Below are 25474 nucleotides of genomic sequence, written 5' to 3' on the forward strand. Positions count from 1 at the left end.
TCTGAATCTGTGGTGCCATGGGTGTGCTATGGCCATCCCAGGGGGAGTTGGTAGTTGTGAATGATACGCCTTCTTTTTCAAATATTACCAAAGGGCAGTGCCTGGGCTATAAAAGGAGGCAGAGCTGAGTGAGAGACATTCGTCCTGCAGCTTTACACTGCTCAACACATCTTTTTCCCCTAATTTCTTTGAAGAAATCTCCGCAAAGATGCTCATGAAGAGTCTGGTGTTTCTGCTGCTGGTGGCTGTGAGCAGTGCCAAAGTGTTTGAGCGCTGCGAATGGGCCCGAGTGTTGAAGAGACATGGGATGGACGGATTCCGAGGCATCAGCCTGGCTGACTGTGAGTACAAGTAACTCTAAATACACATCACATGTGGGTTTCATGACATCTGAGAAGCTTTTGTAGGTTTCATTACTGTAATTACTGGAAGTGAGGCATTACAAACTGAATCTGAAATTTCTTTACGATGAACCTCCTTTGTCTGTTCTTCGTCATTTTTGTATTAGTTTATAGGTTTGTGTTTATTGTGTATAATTTCACCTGGACATTTTAAGGCTCTTTATCCAGGAGTTGACCATTGACCTCCACACCAACATACAAGAGCAGGAAAAAGACTTTTGGGAAATAAACTCATTCATACAGTTTCTGCTCCCATCCAGGACTCAGAACTGAGTGTAAACACTTTTTCTGCTGTTACAATTTGAAGAAATGAAAAAAAAAAAAAAAAAAAAAAAACAATTTGAAGAAATGATCAGATGTGCATCTGTATCGTGGTGGAGGCATTTTTTAAAAGACCAGAGAGTCGGAGATCAGCTACGTATATTATCACGTGTTTGGTATATTTCTCTGTGTCCACAGAGCTGGAAGCAGTTATTTTCATTGTCAAAGGGAAAGATTTGTAAAGTTTTATAAACAGAGGCCAGGATCAGCAGGATACAGCACAGAGATAAAAATCAATTTCTGAGCTTGTTCTATCAAGGATGTTAAAGAGTTCTCTCAACCAGCTGGACTTCACCCAAATCTCAGTGCAACTCGAGCTCACTTTAATCTTCAGGAGGATTTTATAGCAGTAAACTTAGCAAACCACTTATGACACTTTCATTCTGCAGGGGTGTGCCTGACTCAGTGGGAGTCCCACTTCAACACCAAAGCCACCAACAGCAACAGCAACGGCTCCAAAGACTACGGCATCTTCCAGATCAACAGCCGCTTCTGGTGCAGGGACGGCTCATTTTCACACAACGGCTGCAACATCAGCTGCGACCGTCAGTGAAGAATCTCTACATCTACCACTCTCACTAAGTTCACCTGTTGTTTTATTGTTCCCATGTTACCTCAGTCCTCTCATCCAACTGGCAGTAAGACAGATTGAACTATTTCTGATATCCTCAGAGCCCGCTAAGCTCCCATCCTAAACCCTCCATCTCTGGTGTCCTTCCACAGTGGTTCCTGGGTGTCATGTTGGGAACTGTTGTCATAAAGAATTGGCCTCTTTTACAGGGAAACAGTTTTATTTTCACAGTTTTATTGTTTGTATTCATGACAGAGCTTCTGACTGACGACGTTACCGCGGCGATCAACTGTGCCAAGCGTGTGGTGAGCGATCCTAATGGCATCAGAGCCTGGTAAGACCTGCACATGTGATGAGACTGTGATGGACTCACTGCTTTCACCTTCACATGTTGGAGGAATAAAACGACTCGGTCGTGTTTCAGGGTGGCCTGGAGAAACCGCTGTGCGGGCCGGGACCTGAGCTCCTATGTGCGTGGATGTCGTCTTTGATCAGCTCCTGGAGTCCCAGCATGCTCTGCTGCAGCTCCACAACTTTTTTATACTGCTTCTACATTTGATCTGACTGTTGCTAAACACACCGATGTACTGCAGCCTATGAAGTGCATTTGAAATGGAGTGTAGAGTTAATTCTCTTTAATAAATTGTGAATTGACATTTTACACAGTTTTTTTTCATTATCAATAAATAAAGATAATTCATGATGGAGATGAGGCTTGCTGGCTTTGTTCTTGCTTCCGTTACTTCCTCCTCAGAAGAATCCGACAGTTGTTGTTCCTCTGAGCTCCGCGACCACCTCCACGGTTTCTCCCTGTCTGGGGAGTGTTTCCTCTGCACTGTGGCTCATGTGGGAGTTAGAAACATGTCGGGTTTGTGTGTTTCTTGACCTTCCAAAGTATGAGGGGAGCGCCATGACAGGAGGCTGCGAACAGGAGAAGCTTTTTACTGCTATTCTCCAGGAGTCAGTTGCGTGTTATTGTGACTGTGTGTGTGTGTGTGTGTGTGTGTGTGTGTGTGTGTGTGTGTGTGTGTGTGTGTGTGTGTATCGGAGTGGAACCACGTGCGATACGGAGAGCGGCGTCGTAATTATCTGAGTGTGGAGACATAAATTGAATGCTGTCATGTAAATAAGATAAATAAGAGAATGTTATTGAGTTTGTTTAATTAAAAGAGGAAGCTCAGGCCTGTTCGACAGGCTGCACCTCACCGGGGCCGAGACTCTGTGTCCTTGCTTGTGATCTGTGCTCAGTTAAACCATGCGCTGGGTGTAAGGAAGGAAACCATGAAGGTCAGCTTTAGGAGGTTTTTCTCCTGTCTTGAGATAAAATGACGAAATAAAAGTAAACTGCATGGAAAGTTTGACTATTCTCTCATTAACTTGATTTCTTTCTGTAAATAAATGTCTTACAATAGATTCCAAGGAAACACGGTATAGCTGAAAGAAAAATAAACAGAAGCAGCGTCTTCATGAATTATCTTCAGGTTTGACGACATGGTGTCCATGGGTTTGTCACATTACATTAAAGCAGCAGAGGAAACGAAGCTGCTGGTTTGCTCTCTCGTGAAGTGAAGTACAGATATTTGTTTTGATGGAACCAACCAGATGTGACATCTGCAAATAACCACAGCAAATTGTGGCAACACACACACACACACACACACACACACAGAGGCATGTTTGCACTGATTTAATGGAATATTTGACCCCTCACCCTCTTCTTAAAGCATCCCTCATGAATATTCATGTGTTTACCGTCTCATTGTGTATTTGAGGGCTCCCTCACTCTGACAATTAACACAGATGCTTCACAGCGATTCTCATCAGCTTTAGATAAATATTGTCTCTTTGAGGCTCATTAAATCTGGGGACACTATAGGAACCTTCATAGAAACAACCGTTCAGGGTGTGCCTGAGATGTGGAAAACTGGAAACAGACAAAACGTTTTATGTCTGTTTTTGGATGTCTGAGTTTCTCCCTGTGTTGGAGGAAGGATCCCAGACGAGCTTGTTGTGATATCTTAAACCTAAAACAATCCACTCCAGCGAGCCTGCCAGTCTGATGGCGAGCGCAGCCTTCCTCCCTCATATCCATGTCCACACAGAACCCGCAAATCAGACTGGAGACAAATTTACCTTCAGCTTGAAAGTGATAATTACTCCTGGAAGTGAGTTTTGGCAGGTGGTGCTGAATTTAGTCAAACAGACTTCTGGATCACAAACCTGGACAGTGATTATTAGTGCAAAGCCTGCCAACATCTGACCAATCAGATCACTGGAGGCGAAAACCTGCGCACGACAGTTTGAAACGCGGAGGCCAAGCTACATTCCAGCAACTGTTGTTTTCATCACACTCATTTCCATTTGACAGACTCACCAAACAGCTCCGAACTCTAAATGATTTATACTTGTTACTTGAATGGAATGAGTGTTTAACTTCATTCTTCAAGTCATCAGACCTGCTGTGGTTTTGTTCTGACTTTTCCTGATTAGAATTACCAATTATGCTCCTTCTGCTTTCTGTCGCTTAGGTTGCAGCCATTGTTTTTTTTTTACATCTGTTCTGCTGCTTCAGTGTTCTTCTTATCGTCCTACAGAAAAACTGCTTCAGCAAATCGTCGGTCAGTGGTGTGTGCCTGTTCTGCTTTTGTATATCAAGCATTCACGTAGAAGTGTGTGTCCCTCCAGTCTGGCAGCATCTCACAGTATGCCGACGACGCCACGTTGTCAGGCTGCGGCCAGGCGGTGAGGAGGGGAGTGTTGGAGACTCGGTTCATGTTTGTCTCTGGTGAGATCTGACTCTGTCTCTCATTTCAGGTCAGTGAATACGAAACATCCTCTGAATATTTCATAAAAAACACTTAAATGATGTTCCAAATCAAGCAACACATTACTGTAATGGCACTAGTTGAACCAGGTACAAGAGAGAAACAGCTTGGAGTTTGGATGTTGTGTGTTGGTTCCACTGCCAGCTGGTGGTGTATGGTGATCATTATCCAGCAGATTGGGGCGCTGTGAACTGGTTAAGGGGAGTTTACAATGTTGAACTACAATGTTAACAAGGCCTGACCGGTGTTAGTGCGGTCATCTACGTTTTTGTGTGCTTTTACACCTGAATGTAAATGTGAATGTGAATGTGACATTAACAGAGTTCCTCACCGGAGCCTGACTGATCCTCTCTGCTTCTCAGGAACCTGAACCTGATCCGGTGCCTCTGGTGCCTTCAGGCTCTCGCTCCAACAGTCCATCAGGATCGGAGAAGGTCATGTTCTCTCTCACCGCTGCAGGTTTTAGGGTGGTGAGTTTAACAGTCCTCACTGTGAGTGAGTGTGTGTGTGTGTGTGTGTGTGTGTAACTTTGAAGTGAAGGGTAAAATGGACGTGTTTGTTTGTCTGCTGGCACGCGAGCCGCTCGCCTCTGTTTTATGCAAATTGTCCTGCCGCGCCGTCGTCTCTCTGCGGCAGTTGTACACATTATGGATGGAGCGTAATTATCCTCGGGTCCGTTCGGTTTGCATTTGGCTGCGAGTGTAAGGTCCCCCCTCGGACCCTTCCTGTCGTCTTTCCAGGCGTGTGCACAGGGTGCACTGGGTACATTCTCTAAAATGTTGAAGCTCTACTGTATGCACGGATTGAGCTTCCACCTTCCGGCTCCATGCACTTCAGACGGATCTCTCTGCAGTGTGGTAGCTCCCTCTGCAGCCCGGCAGGAGCTTTCTGTTTGTGACGTGATTATCAGTTCCTGTCTCCTGCTTCCTTAAAGACCCGAGAGGGTATCCATTGTTGTACATGTAGGTTTAAGGACACCATTTGTTGCTGAATTCGGGGGCAAAAATCAGGTTTCAGTGTCTGACAACTGTTGCAGTGACACGTTCAAGGTTCAAACATTTCAGTGAGAAACCTGTTGAAAAGGCTTGATTACAATCATCAACCAGAGCGCCACCAACAGCAGCAGCTGCACGTCTCCAGCTTAACTTCTACTCCTGGTCTTCTGATGCTGAGCACGGAGGAGCTGCTGTTACAGGAGGGGGGTGGGGGGGGGGGGGGGGGGGGGGGGGGGGGGGGGGAGAGAGAGAGAGAGAGAGAGGAGCATCTGGCACTGACGCAGGAATTTAAATGTGTGGTTGCAGTGATCAGAAACTGGCATCATTGAGCCATTAGCAGATGCAAATGAGGGCAGAGCTGGCAGGCTGGTTTGTCTCATTCTGTCTCACATACACACACACACACACACAAATATCATGCACATACAATCACACATACAAGTCCAACATCTGGACCGAGAGCAATTTGCGCTAAGTGCCTGACAGAACAAACTACATGCTGATTTAACTCCCCGAGCTTTACCAGTAGTTAAAAACTAAAGTTTGGCTGGAGGAGGGAGTCGGAGAGGAAACAGCAGCATCACTACTGAGAACAAGGACCGAGAAACGTCTCGACACAGCGTGACTTTCAAAGACCTGCATGAGAGAGTCCCGGCCGAGCGTCAGAGGATGGCCGTTTCTCACACTGCGACGACATCTTGTGAGAGCGCTGAACCACTGCTCCACCGCGACGCCGTTCAGATCCAGCTGCAATCCGCCGTTTTCGGCACCACACCGCGTCTCTGTTTATCTGAGAGCAGAACTTCTCCAGAACCAGCGTGAAACCGGTGGTTAAATCATTGCTTAAAATACCACTTTGGTTCCGTACATGATGGTTTGTGAAAAGAGAAAATTGCCCATTTTGTTTCCTTTACTTTAACTGTTTTTCAATAAACATAATGATATGAGAGGATTTTTGTTAAAAATACATTTCACTCCAGGCCTGTAATAGTCAATAAGAATTTAAACCAATTTTTTTAAACAGAAATGTGTGATTTTGATCAGTTTTAGGTCAGTTTTTTATATTGGACTGCATAAATGGATGTGACAGTGAGTCTTGGTATTCATGTTAATGACTTGAAAAATAGAAATAAGAAATATTGCATTTGCACTTATTGAAGTGTTGATGATGTTGATTCTAGAGTCACGTTTAAAAAGAAAAGGTGAACCGTTGTGATAAAAGATCCTCGACTGTGTGCTCGTCAGTGTTTGACTGGAACTGAAATAACATTTATTCTGCCTTTTTTTTTTACGCAAACACGAGTGTGAACACCATCCACCTCTATCACTACTACTCTTCTCTTTTTATTTAAGATAAAATACCTTTATTTAAAATAAATGGTTTTTCCAATTTGTGCATGGAAATGAATAAAAAAAAAAAAGCAGCCACTGTTAAAGTGATGGAGCAGGAAGTGTGAAGCCAGTAAGGAGAACAACCCAGCGACTGACTATGATCACTTATTTATTCCAGTCCAATAAATGTACACGTATATTCTCTGAAGGTATAAAATCTGTCTTAAATAAGCATTTGTTCTAGATCTCATTAATTCATTAAAACCCCTGAAGACTTCTTTAAAAGTGAGTCGGGAGACCAAACAGAGCTATGAAAGAGCACGTCGGAGGTTAGTAGAGCAAAAGCCGTCCAGCAGTTTGCATCCTGACTTTGGTTCGCGGAGTGGCTCCTTCACAAAGTCTCCGTTTCGCTTCCGTGTTTTTTAAAAAAAGACGTGTCTGAAGAGTAAAAGCTAAGTGCGGTCTGAGAGCAGATAAATGCCGGTTAAAGGATCGCTGCAGAGTTATTGCTGGTGTGAGTCTGGTGGCTTCTTCTCTCGGGTGATGCTGGTGTTAAATAACGGCTGGCGCCGCGCCGGTCCACAGCTGTAAATAGACAAACGGGTTTCTTTCAAAGTGACGGCGGCAGCAGCTTCGGTCCCGGGCCGGTCCGGCTCTGGATGGAGAGGAAGGTGAAGGTGACGGTGACCCTGAGGCTGGAGAGCAGAGGAGGCCTGCAGACACACAAAGCAGCGCTTCGTCAAACTCCTGCTGCGTCAAACGGAGTCAAGAAAGGGTTATGGATTTTCTTGGCTTTCAGACTAGAAACCTGCTACAATTCAAAAATAAGAGAATAAAAATCAAGAAGTCAGATTTAATGGGATAAAAGTGCAAATGAAAATAAAACCTGTGGTGTGAAAATGCTTCAAAACAAAAACTTCAATCAGTTTTCAGAAGAAAATAATCCGTTATTGAAGCTTCACATAAATCCAAATTCAAATCACATTTGTAGCCAAGTGAAAATCATACAGAAAACCTTCATAGTATAAAACAGTAGAAAAACAGAGATGTTATCAGAGCCCATTTTAAAACAGCAGCTCACCTCAGGAATGTAAACTGAACATTTGTGAACTAAAGAGCCTTTTTCGTCATTTTAACCAGACAACATTAGCAAATATTTTTAGACAATTTGACATTTTTGAAAGGAATAGAAGTACTTTGTAAAACAAGGGCTAATTTGAAGTGAAGTTGATTATCAAACAGGGCAGGGTAAAACTTTAGGTAGTAATTTTAAACATTATTACGAACAACACTTAATGTGGATTAATATAACACAGAAAGGATGAACGTCACCAAAAAACAGCAAGCCCTGTTTACAGGGAGGAGTTAGAGTCTAACGGCCATAAGAAGGAAAGAAGGAAGAAAGGGAGGAAGGCAGGAAGAAGACATTTCAGCCATTCTTTAAAATGTGTTTCTAAGCAATTCTGCTTTGTTTGTTTCTTGTTTTGAAAAATTGTTGTCATTTTAATGTTTTCCCCCTGATTCCAGTTAGATATTTTGTTTTAGCAATTTTGAATAAACTTTCTATTGTGTAAATAAAATAAAAATAGGATCAAATGTTAATTTAGATCTAACTTTCTGCTCTAGAGATGCTAAAGCGCCTCATGTGGCTCCCAGTCTGGGACTATCGGAGTAAATCAGAGCTTCCAGGTCAAAGTCACAGCCGAGACGAAAAAACTCCACTGAAACAATTCCAGCTGAATACCACGTCTGCTGAAGTGAGTCACGTCAAAAATACAGTGTATTCAACGTCTGCTCGAGTCCTACTGAGTCTGAGCATTTAAAAAAAAGGGTTTTTTTTACACATTTACACAACCTCAGCAGGAGAGAGAAAAGAAGGAGCTTCAGAATCAACACAATCGCTACACAAACACACAATGAAGCACGGTGGTGGAAGCATCATGCTGTGAGGCTGCTTGCTGGACGGTGTGTAAAGCACCTGAAGGAAATAAAAACACTGAGACTGAAGCGGTGCTTCATTTGTCAGCTGAAGTGTGTCTCGTGTGTGGAGTAAACAGTGTGTGCGTGTGTGTGTGTGTGTGTGTGTGTGTGTCTAAGTGTGTGGAGGGAACCGGTCCGGATTCACGGGGCCGAGACTCGGTACGAAGGGAATCAGGATGAGAGTTTCACAGGAAGTGTCCATAAACCGAATAAATGTTCCCTGAAAGCCCTGAAAGCCAGAGCGCGTCTCCGCTCGGTAATCTCACTTCCTGCAGAACAATAAACATCTGCCTCCGGACAGAAAAAGAAAAAAAATCCAATTAATGTGGAGAGCTTGTATGCTAATCATCAGCGTCTCCATTAACCTCCGACACCTCCTCCCTCCCACTCCATTAGCGAGGGGGGCGGGGCCACAGCCGGGGCGGCTCTCCTCCTGCCTGCTCAGAAAACATGTTAATTATACATAAAACAGGAGAGCGGAGCGTCGAGCCGGCAGGAGAGCAGGCCGGGTCAAAGGTCAGCATGTCCTCCTCATCCTCATCCTCCCACAATGAAGAGGAAGAAAACGTCAGAATTAACAGATTAAAAATATGCCGGAATGGCTCTCCACATTAATCCTTCCATCATTATGAATCCACCGTTTCATCTTCAACACATAAGATAAAACTGCATATTTTATTTAATTTTGTGAAAAATGTGGGCACTTTTTGATTTTTACCACAATGAAAGATGCAAAAAAAGAAGAAGGTGGAACAGAACAGAAAGCGGGGAGGCGAGTGACGCTTAAAAAACAGGACTGGAAGAGTATTTTAGTCTCTCAGAAAGATGGAAAAGTCCATTAAAAACTAACTTTAATCGTGTCTGAAAAGCCTCCAGACTGACGCATAAAGAGGTTTTAAAACATTTGCTTTAAATTAGAATACCAACGTGGCATTTTTCAGTCTTTATGAATTCCATCACTTGGCTTGAGTAATCACCATTTCCTCCTTTGAATCTTTTCTCAGGAACATATTTTGGGGTTAAAATTTCATTATCTTCTGTTCTGAACGCTTTGATTTCTTCACGTCTTTATTCATTTGTACTTTTCTCCTCCCATTCCATGTTTAATCTTTGCTTCCACTCCGTGCCTGTCTTCTGGCAGACTGGAGGTGTTCCTTCAGAACCTTTGTTCCCGCGCTGAGTGCTTCATTGTCTCGCCGCTTCAGCGTCTCGGCGTCTGAACGCCGTCTCTTTCACAGCTTCAGGATTTCCATGTTTCAGTCTGATAATCCCCAGTTCAGTCTTAATTACTCCCTAATAATTAGAAAATCCCGATAATCTGCCGCTGCGTCGAGGCAATTCAGCTGACTGACAGCACACACACACACACACACACACACACACACACACACACACACACACACACACACACACACCACACACACACACACACACACACACACACACACACACACACACACACACACACACACACACACACACACACACACACACACACACACACACACACACACACACACACACACACACACACACAGTCAGCAGTTATCAGGCTGGTGAATGACTTTGAAGCAGATAATTCTCTGTGTCTCAACATCCACTAATTACCAACCGTTGAAAAATGCTGCAGGAGTCTGAATCAGCCCCAGTGGAAATCACAAGATACACACACACACACACACACACACACACACACACGGACACACACCACTCTTCATTAATGTAATACATTCTCCCATTCTCCAGCCCATCACCCTCTTATTACCCGCAACAACTACCTGGCTATATGTGATTTAACCCGTCATCTTGTATTATATAGAAATATTATAATTCAATATATCATTATTATTATTATTATTTTAATAAGGTTAAACTTTGTGGGTTCGCATGTTTTGTTTCCCACATGTAAACTGGAATCAAACCATTTTGGATTTTCTGGGCGTGGATCTCACAAAAAAAAAAAAAAAAAAAAAAACGAATAAAGAAAAAGGCTCTGTGCGCACACACACACACACACACACACACACACACACACACACACAGGTGAGTGAGTCGGTGTGTGTTGGTTTCACGCTCCCCGACTCTTCTCTCAGTCAGCAGAGTGAATCTTTAGTCTAGATCAGATAAGAACAGCAGTCTGCACATTTAAAGGGACAGTCTGCACATTCCTGAAATCCTGCACTTCCACGCCGACCCCGGAGTCAGACGATACCGTTCTGATCTCTGCGGCAGACGTCGCCTCGCCTCGCGGGGAAGCAGGGGAAGGCTGGGGACGTCTCCCTCAGGGTCCTACAGGAGAGGCAGTGTGGACACAGCTGTGTGTGTGTGTGAGTGTAATGCACCAAACCTGGCTGGTACACACGTGACCTCTGACCTCTAGCGCCCCCTATTAGCGCGATTCGCCCGGATCCATAACGTTCCCTGAGTTCACTGAGTGCAAAAAAAGCTCAAATCACAAACCTGATGGTCGGCCAGTAAATACAGTAAAAACTGCCGAGTGTTTAAATGTTGTGAGCCACTCTTCAACGAGCACAGAGTCACTTTTTAACAATTAAGAAGAAGAAAAAAAAAAAAAAAACCTGAACCCAATCGGCTGGAAATCCCGACTCCGGTCGATACTGGCCGCCGAATGGCCAACATAAATAAATGAAGAGGACCGAGCAAACAGTCTGAGGACTGAGCAAAGATTTAAAATGGTTGTTTCAACAGCTCCACACACACACACACACACAGACGCAGACACACACTCACTCTGGTCCAGCTATAAAACCCATTAGTAATCACTCCTCGACTCTCAGTGGCTCTTTTCGCCCAAACGACTTCCATCCAGCCAATCTGCATAAATCTACATTAATGGACGATTTTCCCTCCACGGAAAACAAATGTGCTTTAAAAAAGAAGCGTCTCCTTATCTGTCTGCTTTTAGACGAACCATCACAGACACACACACACACACACACATGCACACACACACTCTGCTTGGTTTAGCAGTTGGATGTGTTTGCAGGCCAATGATTTAATGATTTCCAATAAAAAGTGTGTTCAAACAGGTAAACTGTTCCACTGCTCGACCCAAACCTCTGCAGGTCTTTTGTTTAGAATCACAGTTTTGATGTCTTTAATTTTGTCCTTTATCACTGAAAACATTGAATATTTCAAAAAGACCCTCACACAGGAGGTGGACCACGGCGTGACCCGATGCTCTCATGCATGTTTTGTCACACAGCGAGCAGGAATTCCTGGATGAATCCATAATGCATGAAGCATAATGAACGGCGGCCGTTCCGATCCGCTGCCTGCTGGAAGCAGAACTCTGCTTCAACCTGAAATCCAAAGTTTCAGTCATAAAATGTGGTTAAATGAAAGATTTACTCCTCCGCTGCTTCTTTTAGCGTTATTTCCTCCTCTGAACGAAGGTAAAAAGCTGATCCGCAGACTTCTGTATGTTTATAGTGTAGCGGTGGATGTTTTTCTTGATCCTGGTCCGGTATTTTCGGAGAGGTGAGAGGTTAAACTCCGGCGTTTCGGGGTTCTGAGGGCGGCTAGCGACAGACTGGAGGAGCCTGAAGCGTCGCTCCACAGACTGAAAGCGTCTCCCTCGCCGCTCTCCTCTGACAGATCTTTGATCTCTCCTCGCCGGACTCCATCTCCGGCCGATGTGCACCTCGTCTCGCCGCCTTAAAAGCAGATTTGCGTTGCCATGGCGACGGGCTAATGTCAGCCATCATCCCTGCGTCCCCGTCCGCGGCTCGCCCGCGACGTACGAGGGAAGTGTGTGTGTGTGTGTGTGTGTGTGTGTGTGTGTGTGTGTGTGTGTGTGTGGGCCTCTCACCCCTCCGTCTTCAGGCTGTTTTCCCTTCTAGCAGCTCTCGGGTGTTTTCAGCGGCCCGCGCCAAACCGTCGGCCATCAGCGCCTCCTCCAGACTCCTCCTGGCCTGGTACACCTTCATTTCCTGTTCCCTGCAGACACACACACACACACAAACACACACAATGAAGATGAATTTTCTGGACTTGCTCCTCAGTCTGGCTGGTTTGGCGTCGATTAATAAAACAAACATTCATTCCGACTGGAATATTCAAGAGAGAATCGTCGGCTTTGTTGAGACTGCTATTCAGAGTGGGAGTTTTCCAGCAGCGCCGAAGTTAAGAGAAACATTTAATTTCTTTACGCAGAGCAGACGATCATTTGAAAACGCTCTCATCTCCCGGGAAGGCTCAACAGTTGATCTAGTAAAATCTGCCGCTCACTTCAGCTGAGAAGTGTTGAGTTTCCAAAGTTCCCTTTAGGTGTGAAAACCAGGACTGAATCCAAATAAAGAGAAGCTCAGAGGAAAACAGAGAGTTTACATTTACTTTCAGTGCAACCTGCTGCTTTTCCTGGAGCTTTGACGTGTGCAGGAAGACTCCCGGATACTAAACAGGCGTCTATAGCATCTAAAGAATGCTGCACTTATGAGTCTTAAATGAAATAACTGCAGCATAAACTGTGTAAATAAGAGGTGAGAGTTTCTGAGCGCTGCTCGCAGCCGGGTGGGCTCCCGGATTATTTTTCCTGAAGACGTCTGAGATCTGCCACCTTCTGTCAAACTGAGCAAAGGAGGCCCGGAAACACGGAGGAGACGGCGTCGGACCCGTCCGTCTGTCTCAGGCTCCGTTTAGAGCAACAGAGACGCTACGCGACGCCACGCGACACGACGCCACGCCACGCCACGCCACGCCACGCCACGCCACGCCACGCCACGCCACGCCACGCCACGCCACGCCACGCCACGCCACGCCGTCATGCTACCGACAGAAACGATCGGCCTCCGTTTAACGGAGTCAGAGGGAAGCGTGTCGAGCCGGATTCACCAACGGAGATAAATGCAGGAGTCAAAAACCAGGAATTAAAGGGGGAAAAGAAGGATGTAGAAAATGTTGAAAAGCAGGGAAAAAAAAACCAGGAGAGAGGAAGAGGAGGAGGAAGAGGAGGAGGAGAGGAATGAGAGCGATTTAGGATGACAAGCACATTCAGCTGGAGAGGAGAGCAGGAGAGGGGGAGAGAATGGGAAATTAATGGAGGGGAGAGATAAGAAAAGGAGGAGGAGGAGGTGTGGAGAAGATATGAGGAGGAGGAGGAGGAACGGGGGAATGGAAATGGAAAAAGAGAGACAGATGAAAAACAAAGGAAGGAGGAAGACAAATGCAGCGAGAGAAGAGGGAGGAGGGATGAAAGGAGGGAGGAAGACGAGGGACGGAGGGGAAGCCGAGGTAGGGGGACGAGAGGTAATAACAGGACGGATGAAAAAAGAGGAGAGGGGAACGAGGGATGGGTGGGAGAGGGGATTGCCTGAAAATGAAATGAGGAAGGAGGGAGGAACCAGGAGAGACTGGAGGGGGGAAAAAAGGAAATAGGAAAGAAGAGAAAGGAGGAGACGTGATGTATTCCAGTGATTCTGCTGTAATAGCTTTGGCCAGCTGTTCTAGTGGACACACACACACACACACACACACACACACACACACGTGTGCGGTGCGTGGCCCCACAGCGCCTCCTGCTGGCAGGCTGCAGTCGGTGGGGCTGCTGGAGTCGGGGGTCAGACCGGAGGAGGGAGGAAGGTTAAAATCCTGCAAAGTCAATGAAATCCTCCCCACAGCCTTCCTGACATCTTCACTCCCAGATGTTTTCTGAATGTTTCTGGATCCTGCAGAGCTCCGACCAGATCAATAACATCGACGCTGTAAACACAAAACGCTTTTCCCAAACGCCTCGCATCTCTTCACACACTGTCCATCACGTCGATCTCTTCCTCTAATTTTAACCCTCGCTCTGACTTTTCCTTCCAGACGTTCAGTGTAATTTGTTCTCGAGATCTCTGTCAATATCTGACACTCGGTTAAATACTTCACAATTCCTCAGAAAATATTGCGATCAGTCTCAGATCCAGCCAGCCGTGCGCCATACAGCTGGCTGGGTGAAATGAAATGTTCATCCTCGTAGGTGAAACTCATTCATTCTTAACCAGTCACGTACTGATTCTTTGTATTAGACACGATTCATTTCCGGTTGTTGGTGAAACAGTAGCAGAACATTTGGTTTCGATCACACTACTGTGACGGTTCAACATCGGTGTTATTCAGCAGAAGGAATATCAAAGCACAGAAACATCAGCATCACTGGCTAACCTGTGAAATAACTATGGAAATACATGGGAATGTGATGAATCTGCAGGAGGAGAGCAGCCTGGAGCTAACACGCTAATGCTAATGCTAAGGCCTGCTCCTCTCTGGATAAACAGCTTTAATTCAGTCATATGTTTGTGGAGTAATCTTCACAACAGCACTGCCGCTCTTCATCCTCCTCCTCCTCCTCCTCCTCCTCCTCCTCTCGCTGCACAACCGACGATTCCCACACTTCATCAAAGGGAAGAAGAATCACTCCACTTTTTAAAAACAAACCACCAGGAAGCAGAAACCCCGGAGTTTCCAGAGTCTCCATCTTTTCCCCTCGCTGTCAAACATCCCAGCGAAGCCAAACGTCTTTTTCAGTTTTTTTTTTTCTCTAATTAAATGAAAATATCATTTGAAAACATTATTTTCAATTTGCCGAGTTTCATTTTTCTCTTCAAACCGGTGAAGCCGACCGCATCTGAAGGCCTGAAACCTCCAGGAAGAGCAATCCGCTTCTATTGTGTGAAGAATTAAAAACCTCATCCGCTGCTCAACAAAGTTATGTAACTTCAATGAAGTCAGACCACAAAGGCGAACGGCAGGATGTTTCCAATCGCTTGGAGTGTTGCAGAGTCAGAGCGGTGACACACTTCTGTCAGCGAAACAGGAAGCAGAAGCTGCAGGCGACACCTGGAGGAGCAGGAGCGCTTCGCTCACAAGCTGGAAGGACAGAGGCGCTCGGAAGTCAACAGGAAAGTGTCTGAAGTACGACAGCTTCCAAAAACCCACTCCAAAGACTCCAAATTCCCCTGAAGTCCAAAGTCACAGAACAGATCGATTGAAAAACAGAAGGGTCAACGTTTCTGAAACCGAATCTCCTCCGGCGTGGAAGTGAAAGCGGGGCGAGTCTCGTCTCACCGGATCTGCTCGTCGGTGACGGTGAAGGCCTTGCAGAGCGGCTGCGCCGTGTTGAGCCAGATGGCCGGGTTCTTCTCCGCCGCCACGGACGTCTGGCCCGTGATGGGACCCGAGCTCATGTGCAGAGCGCTGGCGATGGCCGACAGCAGCGTGTCGTCGCCGGAGTCCGGCCCGATGTCTGGACACAACGGACACAACAGCTGGAATTAGCTACGCTTCACTGCACTGCTTTGAGATGTTAAGACACTTTCAACATCTGCCTTAAAGCATATAATCACACAACTTTGTTCAACTTTGAACCTGATTTCATGAAGTCTCACCGTGGTCAAAAGAATTTAGTTTTACAAACTTCAAAATGTCACAAATATCAAAGAGATTCACTGTGCGTCCATGAAACTTCCACTTCATTCACCATCATATACAGAGTTTTTCTCATTGATAGTTTTTAACTGATGTTCCTGTTTGATTTCTGGTATTAACGGTGATTATCGACAGGAGTCGCGGCGGCGGTCTGAGCAGGGATGACTGACAGACAGGTAGACAGGCGTCTCACTCTGGAGTCCTTTAGGAAGCTCCATGCTGCGCAGGACTTCCTCCGTGACGTCTGACGACCGCAGACCTTTCAACCTCTTCTCCCAGAAGAGCTGCAGACACACACACACACAGACACACACACACAGACACACACAGACACACACACAGACACACACACACACGGCGCCGGTTAGTTTCGAGCGGGCCCGAAGGCTCCCCCGGCTGCTGCTCCCACCACTTCCTGACGTTGACCTCTTCCCTCGTCCCTCCCTGCCCACTCCTTCCTGTTCCCCGCACGCGCTCCGTGTCACGTCTCTGCTCCCCTGATGCTTCAGCCCCCTCTAGCGGCTGCGGTCACCATGGCAACCCGGCGCCCTTCACGCCTTCGTCTTAATTAGCGGCGCCGGCGGCCTTCAGGGATCCTGCCGGAGAGGCTCGCCGTTCAGGGACCGTGTGAGTGTGTGTGTGTGTGTGTGTGTGTGTGTGTGTGTGTGTGTCTCACCTGTCGGGGCTGCTCGCTCGCTCTCTGCAGGTCCGTCTTCACCTTGTTTCCGGGGTGACTGGTGACTTTGGTAACGGGCTGTTTGAAGATGGACGCCGTCTGCCGGATGGGCAGAGCCGTGTTCAGGTCTGGCTTCCCTCCCTGGGCAGGACAAAAGAGGAAGGGTTAAAAAAAAGTGTAAAGTAGTTTCTTTGCATCAAAGAAACTGGGCCTGTTAAAAAGACTTTTTCAGATTTTTTGTTTTAACGAGTAAAGAACTGCTCCAAAAGCATTTTAAATACTGAAAGAGCAACACTTGGTTCCTCTTGTATTTTTTATGTGCTGCTTGACTGTAAAGGCTCAGTTATAGAAGTTGATGTGAAGCTACATTATGAAAAAATAAGCGTAGAGTTCAGATCCAAAAAACTATTTCAGGTCGATTTCTCTGAATCCCCTCTGAAGGGTTTTTCACAGTAAGAGGAGACAACAGGAAGAGCGCCTGAGCTCTGGAGTAATGATGTGTGAAGAGCTGCAGCACACACACACACACACACGCACACACACATGCTAATGAAGCGTTTCAGTGTCTCCCAGCCTTAAATGAAATTCATTTAATTTAATAACTCCCCGGATCGCCTGATTTTCCTCTATTTGCTTTAAACTGTCTCCACATTTAGAGCAAAACGAAAAGCTTCCTCTGCACTTTGTTGCCTTCATTTCCGCCACAGCCTGAAGCTTCAGGGGGGATAACGCCACCGATCCAGAGCTAACCCCTAACCAGGGACTGTTGAGGGTAAAAAAAACCCTAAAGACTCATTTCGATCCTGGTTCCTGCAGTTCCTGCTCTGAGGTAAATGTTTCGAGGTCTGATGGGTTTTTGCTTTGGGATTCACGTTGAAGAAGAATGAATATGATCAGAAGGTTTAAATAATTAACAGACATTAAAGAAAGTAAATCCAGCTCGTAACAGAACTTCATGTTGGACGGTTGCAGTCTTGTGACTTGGCCACATCAGTAACTCTTCAGTCCGTGTTTGTCTTCATGTCTTCGGCTGCTGTTCCTCTTTTGGGCCTGACGTTTCAGAGTCGCTCATCTTGTTTTGTTTCTGTGGTTCTTTTTTCTTTCAGAACGGCACTGCTGATGCAGAAAAGAGCTTCTGATTCTCACCTCGGATTGCTGCACCTCATTTTGGTTCAACTGTTCAAACGCAAATTCCCCCACAAATCGAACTGCACAAATCGAGGAAGCAGCCGTGAGTCAACTGGATGTCGACATCACAAATCGCCCCAAAAAAAAAAAAAATCTCAATTCAAATGTTTCTAAAGCGTAAGAGAGTTTGAACAACTGAAATCTGTATTCTGCATTGACTCTTGTTCATCAGCATCTCATAAAATCACACAAACTATTCAAATCTTCCATCAGCAGACGATAAACCTGAAGCCCAATCGATCGAAACCCATCTGAACTCTGCAGTCCAGCTTTTAGGCTATTTACAAAATGCTGATGCACCACAGAAAGAAGGTCTGAAGAGTTTCGATCGAGAGCGATCGTTCGGTACCAGACTGGATGCTGCTACAAACTCATCATCAGTCCAGTCAAGCCGAGGCCGCCTCCCATAGAAGAGGACGTAACGGCTGAGACTGCTCAGTCAGAGGAAATACGAGAGAAAGAAGCGAAAGAAGCTGAGTCTACATTAAAAGTTTGAGGGAAAAGTCTGAACAACAGACAACCTGAAATAGCAGCCATAACACCTGAATAGCGCCTTTTAGATGACAACGTGGCGTGAGTGGAGTTCTGTGGACAGACGGGTGATAGCATGTCTCAGCAGCTTTCCCACAGCGAAGCGTCGCAGCAGCCGTGTGGTCAGACGGGTCCGAGACCGCCTCGGGAAGTGGTTTGAGCTGAAAGTTCCTGTTCATGTGACCTGATCAGCCCAAACACGTGTCGATGCCACGTGTCAACGGGCGCGAAAACGCAGTATCTAAGTCTTGGAGCTTTATTTAATGAGTGAAGGGAAGAGAGACCGTGACGGGCATCCCCGGCAGCTCCGAGAAGAAGACCGTGTCCTCTGCACCGCATATAACCTCCGGAGGAAAAGACGGGTTGATAGTTTCTCAAGTCAAGACCATGAAAGTGACGCCAACCAAAACACATCGGACGCACAGATAGAAAACATTAGTTAGTGTCAGCCTGACAAGTGCAAGTGAGGAGTTTTCTGAGACGGAGACAAGTTCAGGTCAAAACACTGATAAAGCCAAGATCAGACGCAGTCGAAGCCTTGGCACCATGGAGAAGGTTTGAGAGTCAACACCGAAAAACTTCCTGTGTAGATCTGCATGTGTCCCTGTGATGGATGGATGATGGATATCCATGACCATGACTCAAAGACAAATATGAGTGGAGAAAAAGGGCAATCGCTCCTGATGCCAGAGCTCTGCTTGTATCCATAGTTTGCTTGCTTGTTCTCTCATTTTTCACGTTTCAAAGAGACAGTAACCTCCAGATGCTCTCGATCGTTGCACTAAACCTTCAGCACAGGTGTGTAAAACTGTAAAATCCTTCAAAACCACTCAAGCTGTAAAAGAACTTTGCTCCTTAAATGAACGGGAATATGGATTGAAGAAGTGAAAGCTCAGAGGTTTTCCCAGGGACCAATAAAGGTCAAACCTGAGACATGGCCGAGCCTAAACCACCGAGGCCACGCTTAAAAACAGCTGGGTATTTACAGACATGGATATTTACGCTCTGCATTTTCAAAATATCATTGTTCACACAAAAAATAGCTTTGCAAAAATCAGCATGAAAACCCTGGCTAAGAGCTGCTGTGAGCAAACCCAACCTATAGGGGGCGGTGTGGTGAGAAGCATCAAGCTGTGCTAGCCAATCAGAATCCTGGGGGGAAAAAAACAACAAATAGAACAAATGACTTCCTGCTCTGTCGGCGATAATGGCGCCAGGGTCGTTTCTCTGGACCAAAAATTGAAGCGTCACCTAAATATGGCAATAGAGTAAAAAATAAGTGAAAAAATAAAATATTGACTGGGAATCGTGTCAGTCGGACTACAGGGACGTACTGACACAAAAGTAAAAACCAGCACAATTCTCAGATCTGACTGTTCTTGGTGACTTGTAGCACCATTTATGTGTAAACTAAAGGCCCAAACACATTGAAACATCACTATTTTTGCTTCATGTGAACCGGTCAAAGTTAGAATAAAATCTATGTCAAAATCAGACGACTAAAAGTGAGACAGACGCTGTTTGATGGTGAAGGTCAGACAGAAACCCTTCAGAAACCGTGGTGTTTCCATGCCGGATTGCGTTGGTCCTGCTGAACTGTCGACCCGTCGCAGGAAACAGCTTCACTAATCTGTTAATCTGCTGGAGCGGCGGAACCCTGACGAGGCCCCTCCCCCTCCCCCACAGGTGTGTTACCTTGGCCAGGCTGAGGGCGTCGTGCCGGGACCTCTGCTTGCTCTTCTGCAGTTTCCCCGGCATCATCTTCCCCGTGCGGAAGTCGAAACATGCTAAATCCACCGTGTTTCCCAGATAACGGGCCAGCTGAGGCTTACTCCTGAACTTCTTCCCTTTGGGACTGAAAAGAAGAAGAAGAGAACATGAGGACAGACAGACAAACGCTGAGTACAATCCTGCTTTTCACTCGTTTTAAACTGCGGGCGACTCGACTGTCAGGGAAAAACAAAGCAGAGATCTGATTGTCAGAGAAGCCAGGAGAGAGATAAAATCTCCAGGATGGTCCGATAGTGACTCCGAGTCTCAACACAGGGTCTGGAGGAGGATTTGTGGAACATTTTGTGTGATACTTGAGACAGACGTGAACGAAGAGTGAGGTAAAGTATATATGCAACACATTTATTTGTCATTTTTGTTTCCAACTATTAACGGAGCCGCATGGATGTAAGTACGTAACTACTGCCTTCAATAATTCGTCACCTGGCGGTGTACGTAGAGAAAGGCTTCTCCAGCCTGACATGTGGGGAGGAAATCAGAGACATGGGCAGCGTATTGTGCCAGAGATCTGACGGTAAAAGCCCTGCTCCAAATGTACAACGGCCAATCGAACGTCCACACATCATGGACTTTGACCTGTTTTTTTTACTCAAGAGCAATAAATCTCATTATTTATGAGACCAACGAAACCGAAATTGCTGATGTCGCCAAATTTCATGTCCGTGTTGCATGAGCGACAGAAGCTCAACAGGAACTATGACTTCTGGGTCCTTTCTAAGAAAACGCTGCAGCACGACAGCCTGTCCAGACTCACATGGAGACACGGACTCATGTCAGGATGCTGGAGTAACACAAGCTGAGGTGAAACATGTAAACTCCACTGTGAAATGCTCCAGTCCTCACTGGAGGGGAAAACTAGCTAGCATTTAGCATTTAGCATCATCCCAGCAGCGTGGAAGCAGATTCTTCCTGGAACTTCCCGAAGCCTTCAAAGCTTCATGAGAAGAAGTGAAGCAGATCTTTGAGCTCAATGAGGAGATGAGCTGCGTTGTCGTCTCAAATCAACGTGTCAAACCAGCCTGAGCGCGGCTAGCTAGCAGCGGCTAGCAGCTAGTAGGGGAAACGTAGACGTTGTTGTTTATCAATTATAACGTTATCACGGCCCAACTGAGAAGCACCTGGACTTTAAATGAACTCATCAGAGTCTGATCCTTCCAGAAAAATGTTTTCATTCCCAAAATAACCTCTTCATTGGTGCTGCAAGAGGAGGCGACGCAGAGCAGACACGCATGATTCAGCTGTATCTGACATGTAGGTCAGCTGTGCAAGCATGTTCGTGTGGTGCGTGTGCGCATGTACGTGTGTGTGTGCACACATGTATGTGTGTGTGTCATGTACTTCATGTTTGATCTTGTTCCAGGACTTTATTGAGTCTCCAAGATATTTTCTCTGTGTCGGAAGCTTGAGGAGACTGTGTGTGTGTGTGTGTGTGTGTGTGTGCGTGTGCGTGTGCGTGTGCGGCCTGGCAGGGTGTTGCTGCTCTTCCAGTAAGTTGACCTGCGGACCGGTTTCTTTACTGGAACTGATGAGTCACATTAGGAGGCGAACTGAAAGTGAGCCTGCACGATGTGACCGAGCGCCGCCGAGGCTCTCTGAGCCGTTTGATCCGCCGCCCATCAACAGGAAGTGAGCTCGGAGCACAGCTGCCGGCTCGCCGCAGACCTGCAGACTGACTTCCTGTGCCATCTGACACAGAGGAGGAAGAATGTCGCTTCAGCTGAGAGCGCTTCACTGCAGTCCGCCTAAAATAAAACCGAATCGAAAAGCAGAAGTGACGCGGCGGCGATGTTTCAGTCCGGCACAGGCGGATAAATATTTAGTGTAAAATAACGTAATAATGCAGAGATAGCCAAGCTTGGATACATGACGTCTCCAGGCTCTGTGCATTCAGACTCCGCATGTCCACATGTTTAACCAATCAGACGAGTCCTGCTGCACTAAAACCCCGCCCACCCAACAGATGGAAGTGTGTGTGTGTGTGTGTGTGTGGGGGGGGGTCACGAAGTGTGTGTAGAGTTTAATGAGTCCTGATGGAGGAAGAGACAGAGACGAGCCAGGAAAGTCTCAGCCTCTCCGCTGGTTCACGACACCTTCTCAGAGAGAACGCTGAACTTCTGGGCGGCTTTTAAGAAAAAAGAAAAACGGATTCCGGAGTTTTCTGTCCGCCTGCGGACGGTAGAACCACACGTGGAACAGCTTTAAACAAATCTGATGGAGAAAAGAACCAGCAGTGTCCAGGAGTAACACAAATGCATTCATACTCAGCATTTATTCATAATCGGAAATACGATCACATCCTTCACCTGATATCAGGCAGCAAGAAAAAAGAAAGAAAAAGGATCTGAAAACATGCAAGAAATTATGAGTGAATGAGCGTCTGATGAGGGACCGCCGTCTGTCTCCATCTGGACACATAATTACTGACAGGAAGGAAGCTTTATATGTGGTGATTACATGGAGAAGTAAAGAGCCGCTAAAGGGAAACGTGAGAGAGAAGAAAGAAGTCAAAAAGTCAAACGTGTCCGGTGAGCGCGACAGGTTTCTCATGGGAACGGGACGCAGGGCGATGGGGGATGCTGGGATTTTCAGCTCTTTGAAGGGAGAGAGATTTTTGGGGGATCAAACAACTATTTCAATACACAGCCGAGATTCTGAGATCAGATTTAGGTCCGCTTTAATTCAAAAACATAGCAACAAAAATAAGATCAGCTTGCCTCCGTGACTTGTTTGATCGTTCCTGTGAAAGAGTCGTTCTGTGGTTGTGTGGTTCATGCAGCTCTGAGGCGGTGACAGTCTGCACTTCAGCTTTTACACTTTTTTCAATGTGAGTATCTGAAAGCAGAGAACTTCCAGGAGGTCTCAGGAGTTCCAGATTCTCGTCTCGGAGGAGTGATTCTTCATTTCATCATCTCCACTGTAACATCCGTCTCCAGGTATCAGCTTGTTTGCGGCTGTCGCTACACGTTTACCTCCATCCTCACACACCGCCGCAGAGCTGAGAAATTATTCAACTGCAAACCTATCTGTCACCTCCACCTCGCCAGCCCGCTCAGCTCCGGATCTGATCCGATCCCAGCGTGAAGGTTCCATCTGCACAGGCCGGCGGTCCATCGCAGGACATGCAAACTCCACACGGACAGAGTCCACGAGGCCTCCTGTCTTCTTTAACACACCCGTGTGTTTCCAGGGAGGGTGTGGAGCAGGTGAGTCACCTGGTCAGATTAGCCGGTTTAAACGATGGTGATCCTTCTCCCTTTATGTTTTAGGTGAGGCTCCGTTTGTCGCCCGTGAGAACCTTCCTGACTGAGTCGAGCGTTAAAGAAATACCTGGAAACTTTGTGAAAACGGGAAGGCTCCGGAGCCCCTCAGAAATGAAGACGTACAATCGATTTGCTCCAGGAGGGGAGAATGTTGAATCTGCACTTATTTGCCTTTTTTCCGGGTTCTATTAGAGGATATTTAGACTTTATCAGAACATTCTGTGAACATTTGGAGCTGTGTAAACTGTTCTGATGGTATCTCTCTGCTGCAGCCCTCTCATGAATCTGAAGGAGCCTCGCACTGTGGAGAGCCTTCTCGGGCCTGTCGGTGCTGCTTTTCTCTGATATCGGCGGAAAGCCTCCCGGAGGGTCCCGGACCCCGACTCCACGCTGCTCACACACGTTTTGGGCGGTTAAACTGAACGGCGGAGAGGCTCGCTCATTATCTCGTGGGCAGGGCTGCAGTGTAAACACCCTGTTTACAGCCGCCAAACGCCCTCTTTCACCCGGACATGCCCGCTGTCCACATCCTGCTGGGGGGGGGGGGGGGGGGGGGGGGGGTTAGATTAAAAAAAATGTTCCGTTTTCGCCATTTTTGGAGGACCTGAACGGATAAATCCAGTTAGAGCCTGAATCTACGAGCTGTGTGCAGAAGCTGGACAGAGGTCGTGTCTCATTGGCGTTTGATTTCCTGGACATCAGATTAGTGATATCATATGAGCTGTGTGGACTGCAGGACTTTTCTCATCACACAAGCGAAGGTGTGGTGCAGTGGTAGTCAGAACGCTGCGGCTTTCAGTCTGAGCTGGTTCCTGGAGGCTGCATGTTCTTCCTGTGCGCGCCTGTAGCGAGGTCTGTCTGACACCTCTAAGGCCCCGAAGACGACGCCATGCTTTCCAAGTGAAAAACACTGAACTTCCGCGGACTCCTGGGCGTTCCTTTACACACCCGGAGCCACTGGAAATGCAACTTTTTTTTGAAAACGCCTCCCAAGGTGGAACTTCTGGAAAACGCTCCGGCTTCGTCGCCGTGGAAACAGGGGAAAACGCAACTTTTTGAAAACACTTGGGCTCTGTGCAGAAGGTGGGAGCGCTGCTGCCGCAGTAAACAGATCTTCTGCACAAGCTTTAAGAACAATGTCAGAATGACAATCAGACTTGGTCGTATGTCCGTGTTCTCTGTACGTGTGGTTTCATACAAAAACAGCTCCAACTAGTGGCCCGACATGAGGGTTAGTGTTTCTGTCCTGACGCCTTAACGACACCAAACAGAGAAGAAGACGGGCAGCATTTCACTGTCGTCGTTCGTGAATAATAAGACAGACGCTTCGCGGGCGTTTTCAGATTCATCCCAAACCGGAAGAAATAAAATTAAAGCCGATATAATAACCCGTCTCTGTCAGCTGTCTCTGAGCTGGATTAAAAAGTCCATCTATTCCTCCTCGTGCTGTTTTCACATTAAAAGTTGGGACGGATCATGCTGCCACACTTCGCTGCTGCTGCGGCCCTCAGAGGGGTCCCGCCCCACACTTTGAGCCCCTGCCGGCCGGGAGACGCGTTCCCCATCCGGCCGCCGAGCCGATCGGCGGATCGATCAGGTGATCGTACCTGTAGTAGTAGACGTCGCTCTTGCCGGCGCTCAGGCCGGACTTCCGGATCACCTCCTCCTTCTTCCAGCCGGGCGGCAGCGCGGGACAGTCCGTCCTCTTCCTCTCCATCGCGGGACCGCGCGGCTCCGGTAGTCCCGCTCCGCTGCTGCCTCAGCCGGTCGGTCGGCTCGGTCGATGCGTCCCACACGGCAGCGCGAGGCGGCGGCGGCGGCGGCGGACGGAGCGACGTCACGGAGGACGCTCGCGTTCAACGTGAACGTGAACGTTAACGGCGGATCCGTCCCGCTCCGCCCTGCCCTGTTTACCGCCGCTTCGCACCCGAAACCGCCCCGGCTCGGACTCCGACGGGGCAGTGGGGGGGGCGGCGGGAGGGCGGGGTGGGGGGGTGAGGGGGTCCGGGTCCCGGTCCCGGTCCCGGGTCAGACCGCGTCCGGTCCGGAGCGCTTCCAGGTCCGCTTCAAGTCCCCGGACCAGGAACGGATCATCCCGTGTGATCTGAAGTGAGCTGGACGAACGGCAGGCTGTGACGTCTGATAACACACACACACACACGCACACACACA

At 47.2% G+C, this 25474-nt stretch overlaps 2 protein-coding genes and 1 long non-coding RNA gene across 3 annotated transcripts; 2 read left to right on the plus strand and 1 right to left on the minus strand.

Annotated features, from left to right (window-relative positions):
- Positions 1 to 214: 214 nt before the first annotated feature.
- On the plus strand, positions 215 to 1784 carry LOC115382846 (lysozyme C-like). Its single transcript, XM_030084763.1, has 4 exons — positions 215 to 341; positions 1112 to 1267; positions 1549 to 1627; positions 1718 to 1784. The coding sequence occupies exons 1-4, from the start codon at positions 215 to 217 to the stop codon at positions 1782 to 1784; spliced, it is 429 nt and encodes a 142-aa protein (XP_029940623.1).
- Positions 1785 to 6594: 4810 nt separating this feature from the next.
- On the minus strand, positions 6595 to 25412 carry mbd2 (methyl-CpG binding domain protein 2). The gene is made up of 7 exons (XM_030084985.1): positions 24910 to 25412; positions 19947 to 20106; positions 16533 to 16673; positions 16050 to 16140; positions 15497 to 15674; positions 12258 to 12385; positions 6595 to 7158 (listed from the first exon to the last, which is right to left on the minus strand). Exons 1-6 carry the CDS (start codon positions 25017 to 25019, stop codon positions 12268 to 12270), a joined length of 798 nt encoding a protein of 265 aa, XP_029940845.1. The 5' UTR covers positions 25020 to 25412; the 3' UTR covers positions 6595 to 7158; positions 12258 to 12267.
- Positions 22614 to 23823, plus strand: LOC115382987 (uncharacterized). The gene is made up of 3 exons (XR_003930608.1): positions 22614 to 22975; positions 23087 to 23245; positions 23309 to 23823. It is a non-coding gene; the product is annotated as an uncharacterized LOC115382987 (long non-coding RNA).
- Positions 25413 to 25474: the final 62 nt, after the last annotated feature.

This window comes from Salarias fasciatus, assembly GCF_902148845.1.
Source record: "Salarias fasciatus chromosome 7 unlocalized genomic scaffold, fSalaFa1.1 super_scaffold_4, whole genome shotgun sequence".
Lineage (NCBI taxonomy): Eukaryota > Metazoa > Chordata > Actinopteri > Blenniiformes > Blenniidae > Salarias > Salarias fasciatus.

What these genes read in the sequence shown, in the direction of transcription:
- LOC115382846 (XM_030084763.1), top strand. Translation starts at nt 215, where the DNA reads ATGAAGAGTCTGGTGTTTCTGCTGCTGGTGGCTGTGAGCAGTGCCAAA. An exon ending in AGGCATCAGCCTGGCTGACT is followed by an intron (nt 342 to 1,111) that starts GTGAGTACAAGT and finishes TTCATTCTGCAG; the next exon opens with GGGTGTGCCTGACTCAGTGG. An exon ending in CTGCAACATCAGCTGCGACC is followed by an intron (nt 1,268 to 1,548) that starts GTCAGTGAAGAA and finishes TATTCATGACAG; the next exon opens with AGCTTCTGACTGACGACGTT.
- mbd2 (XM_030084985.1), bottom strand. Translation starts at nt 25,019, where the DNA reads ATGGAGAGGAAGAGGACGGACTGTCCCGCGCTGCCGCCCGGCTGGAAG. An exon ending in ACGCCCTCAGCCTGGCCAAG is followed by an intron (nt 16,674 to 19,946) that starts GTAACACACCTG and finishes TGTCCTGCCCAG; the next exon opens with GGAGGGAAGCCAGACCTGAA. An exon ending in GCTTCCTAAAGGACTCCAGA is followed by an intron (nt 15,675 to 16,049) that starts GTGAGACGCCTG and finishes CGTTGTGTCCAG; the next exon opens with ACATCGGGCCGGACTCCGGC.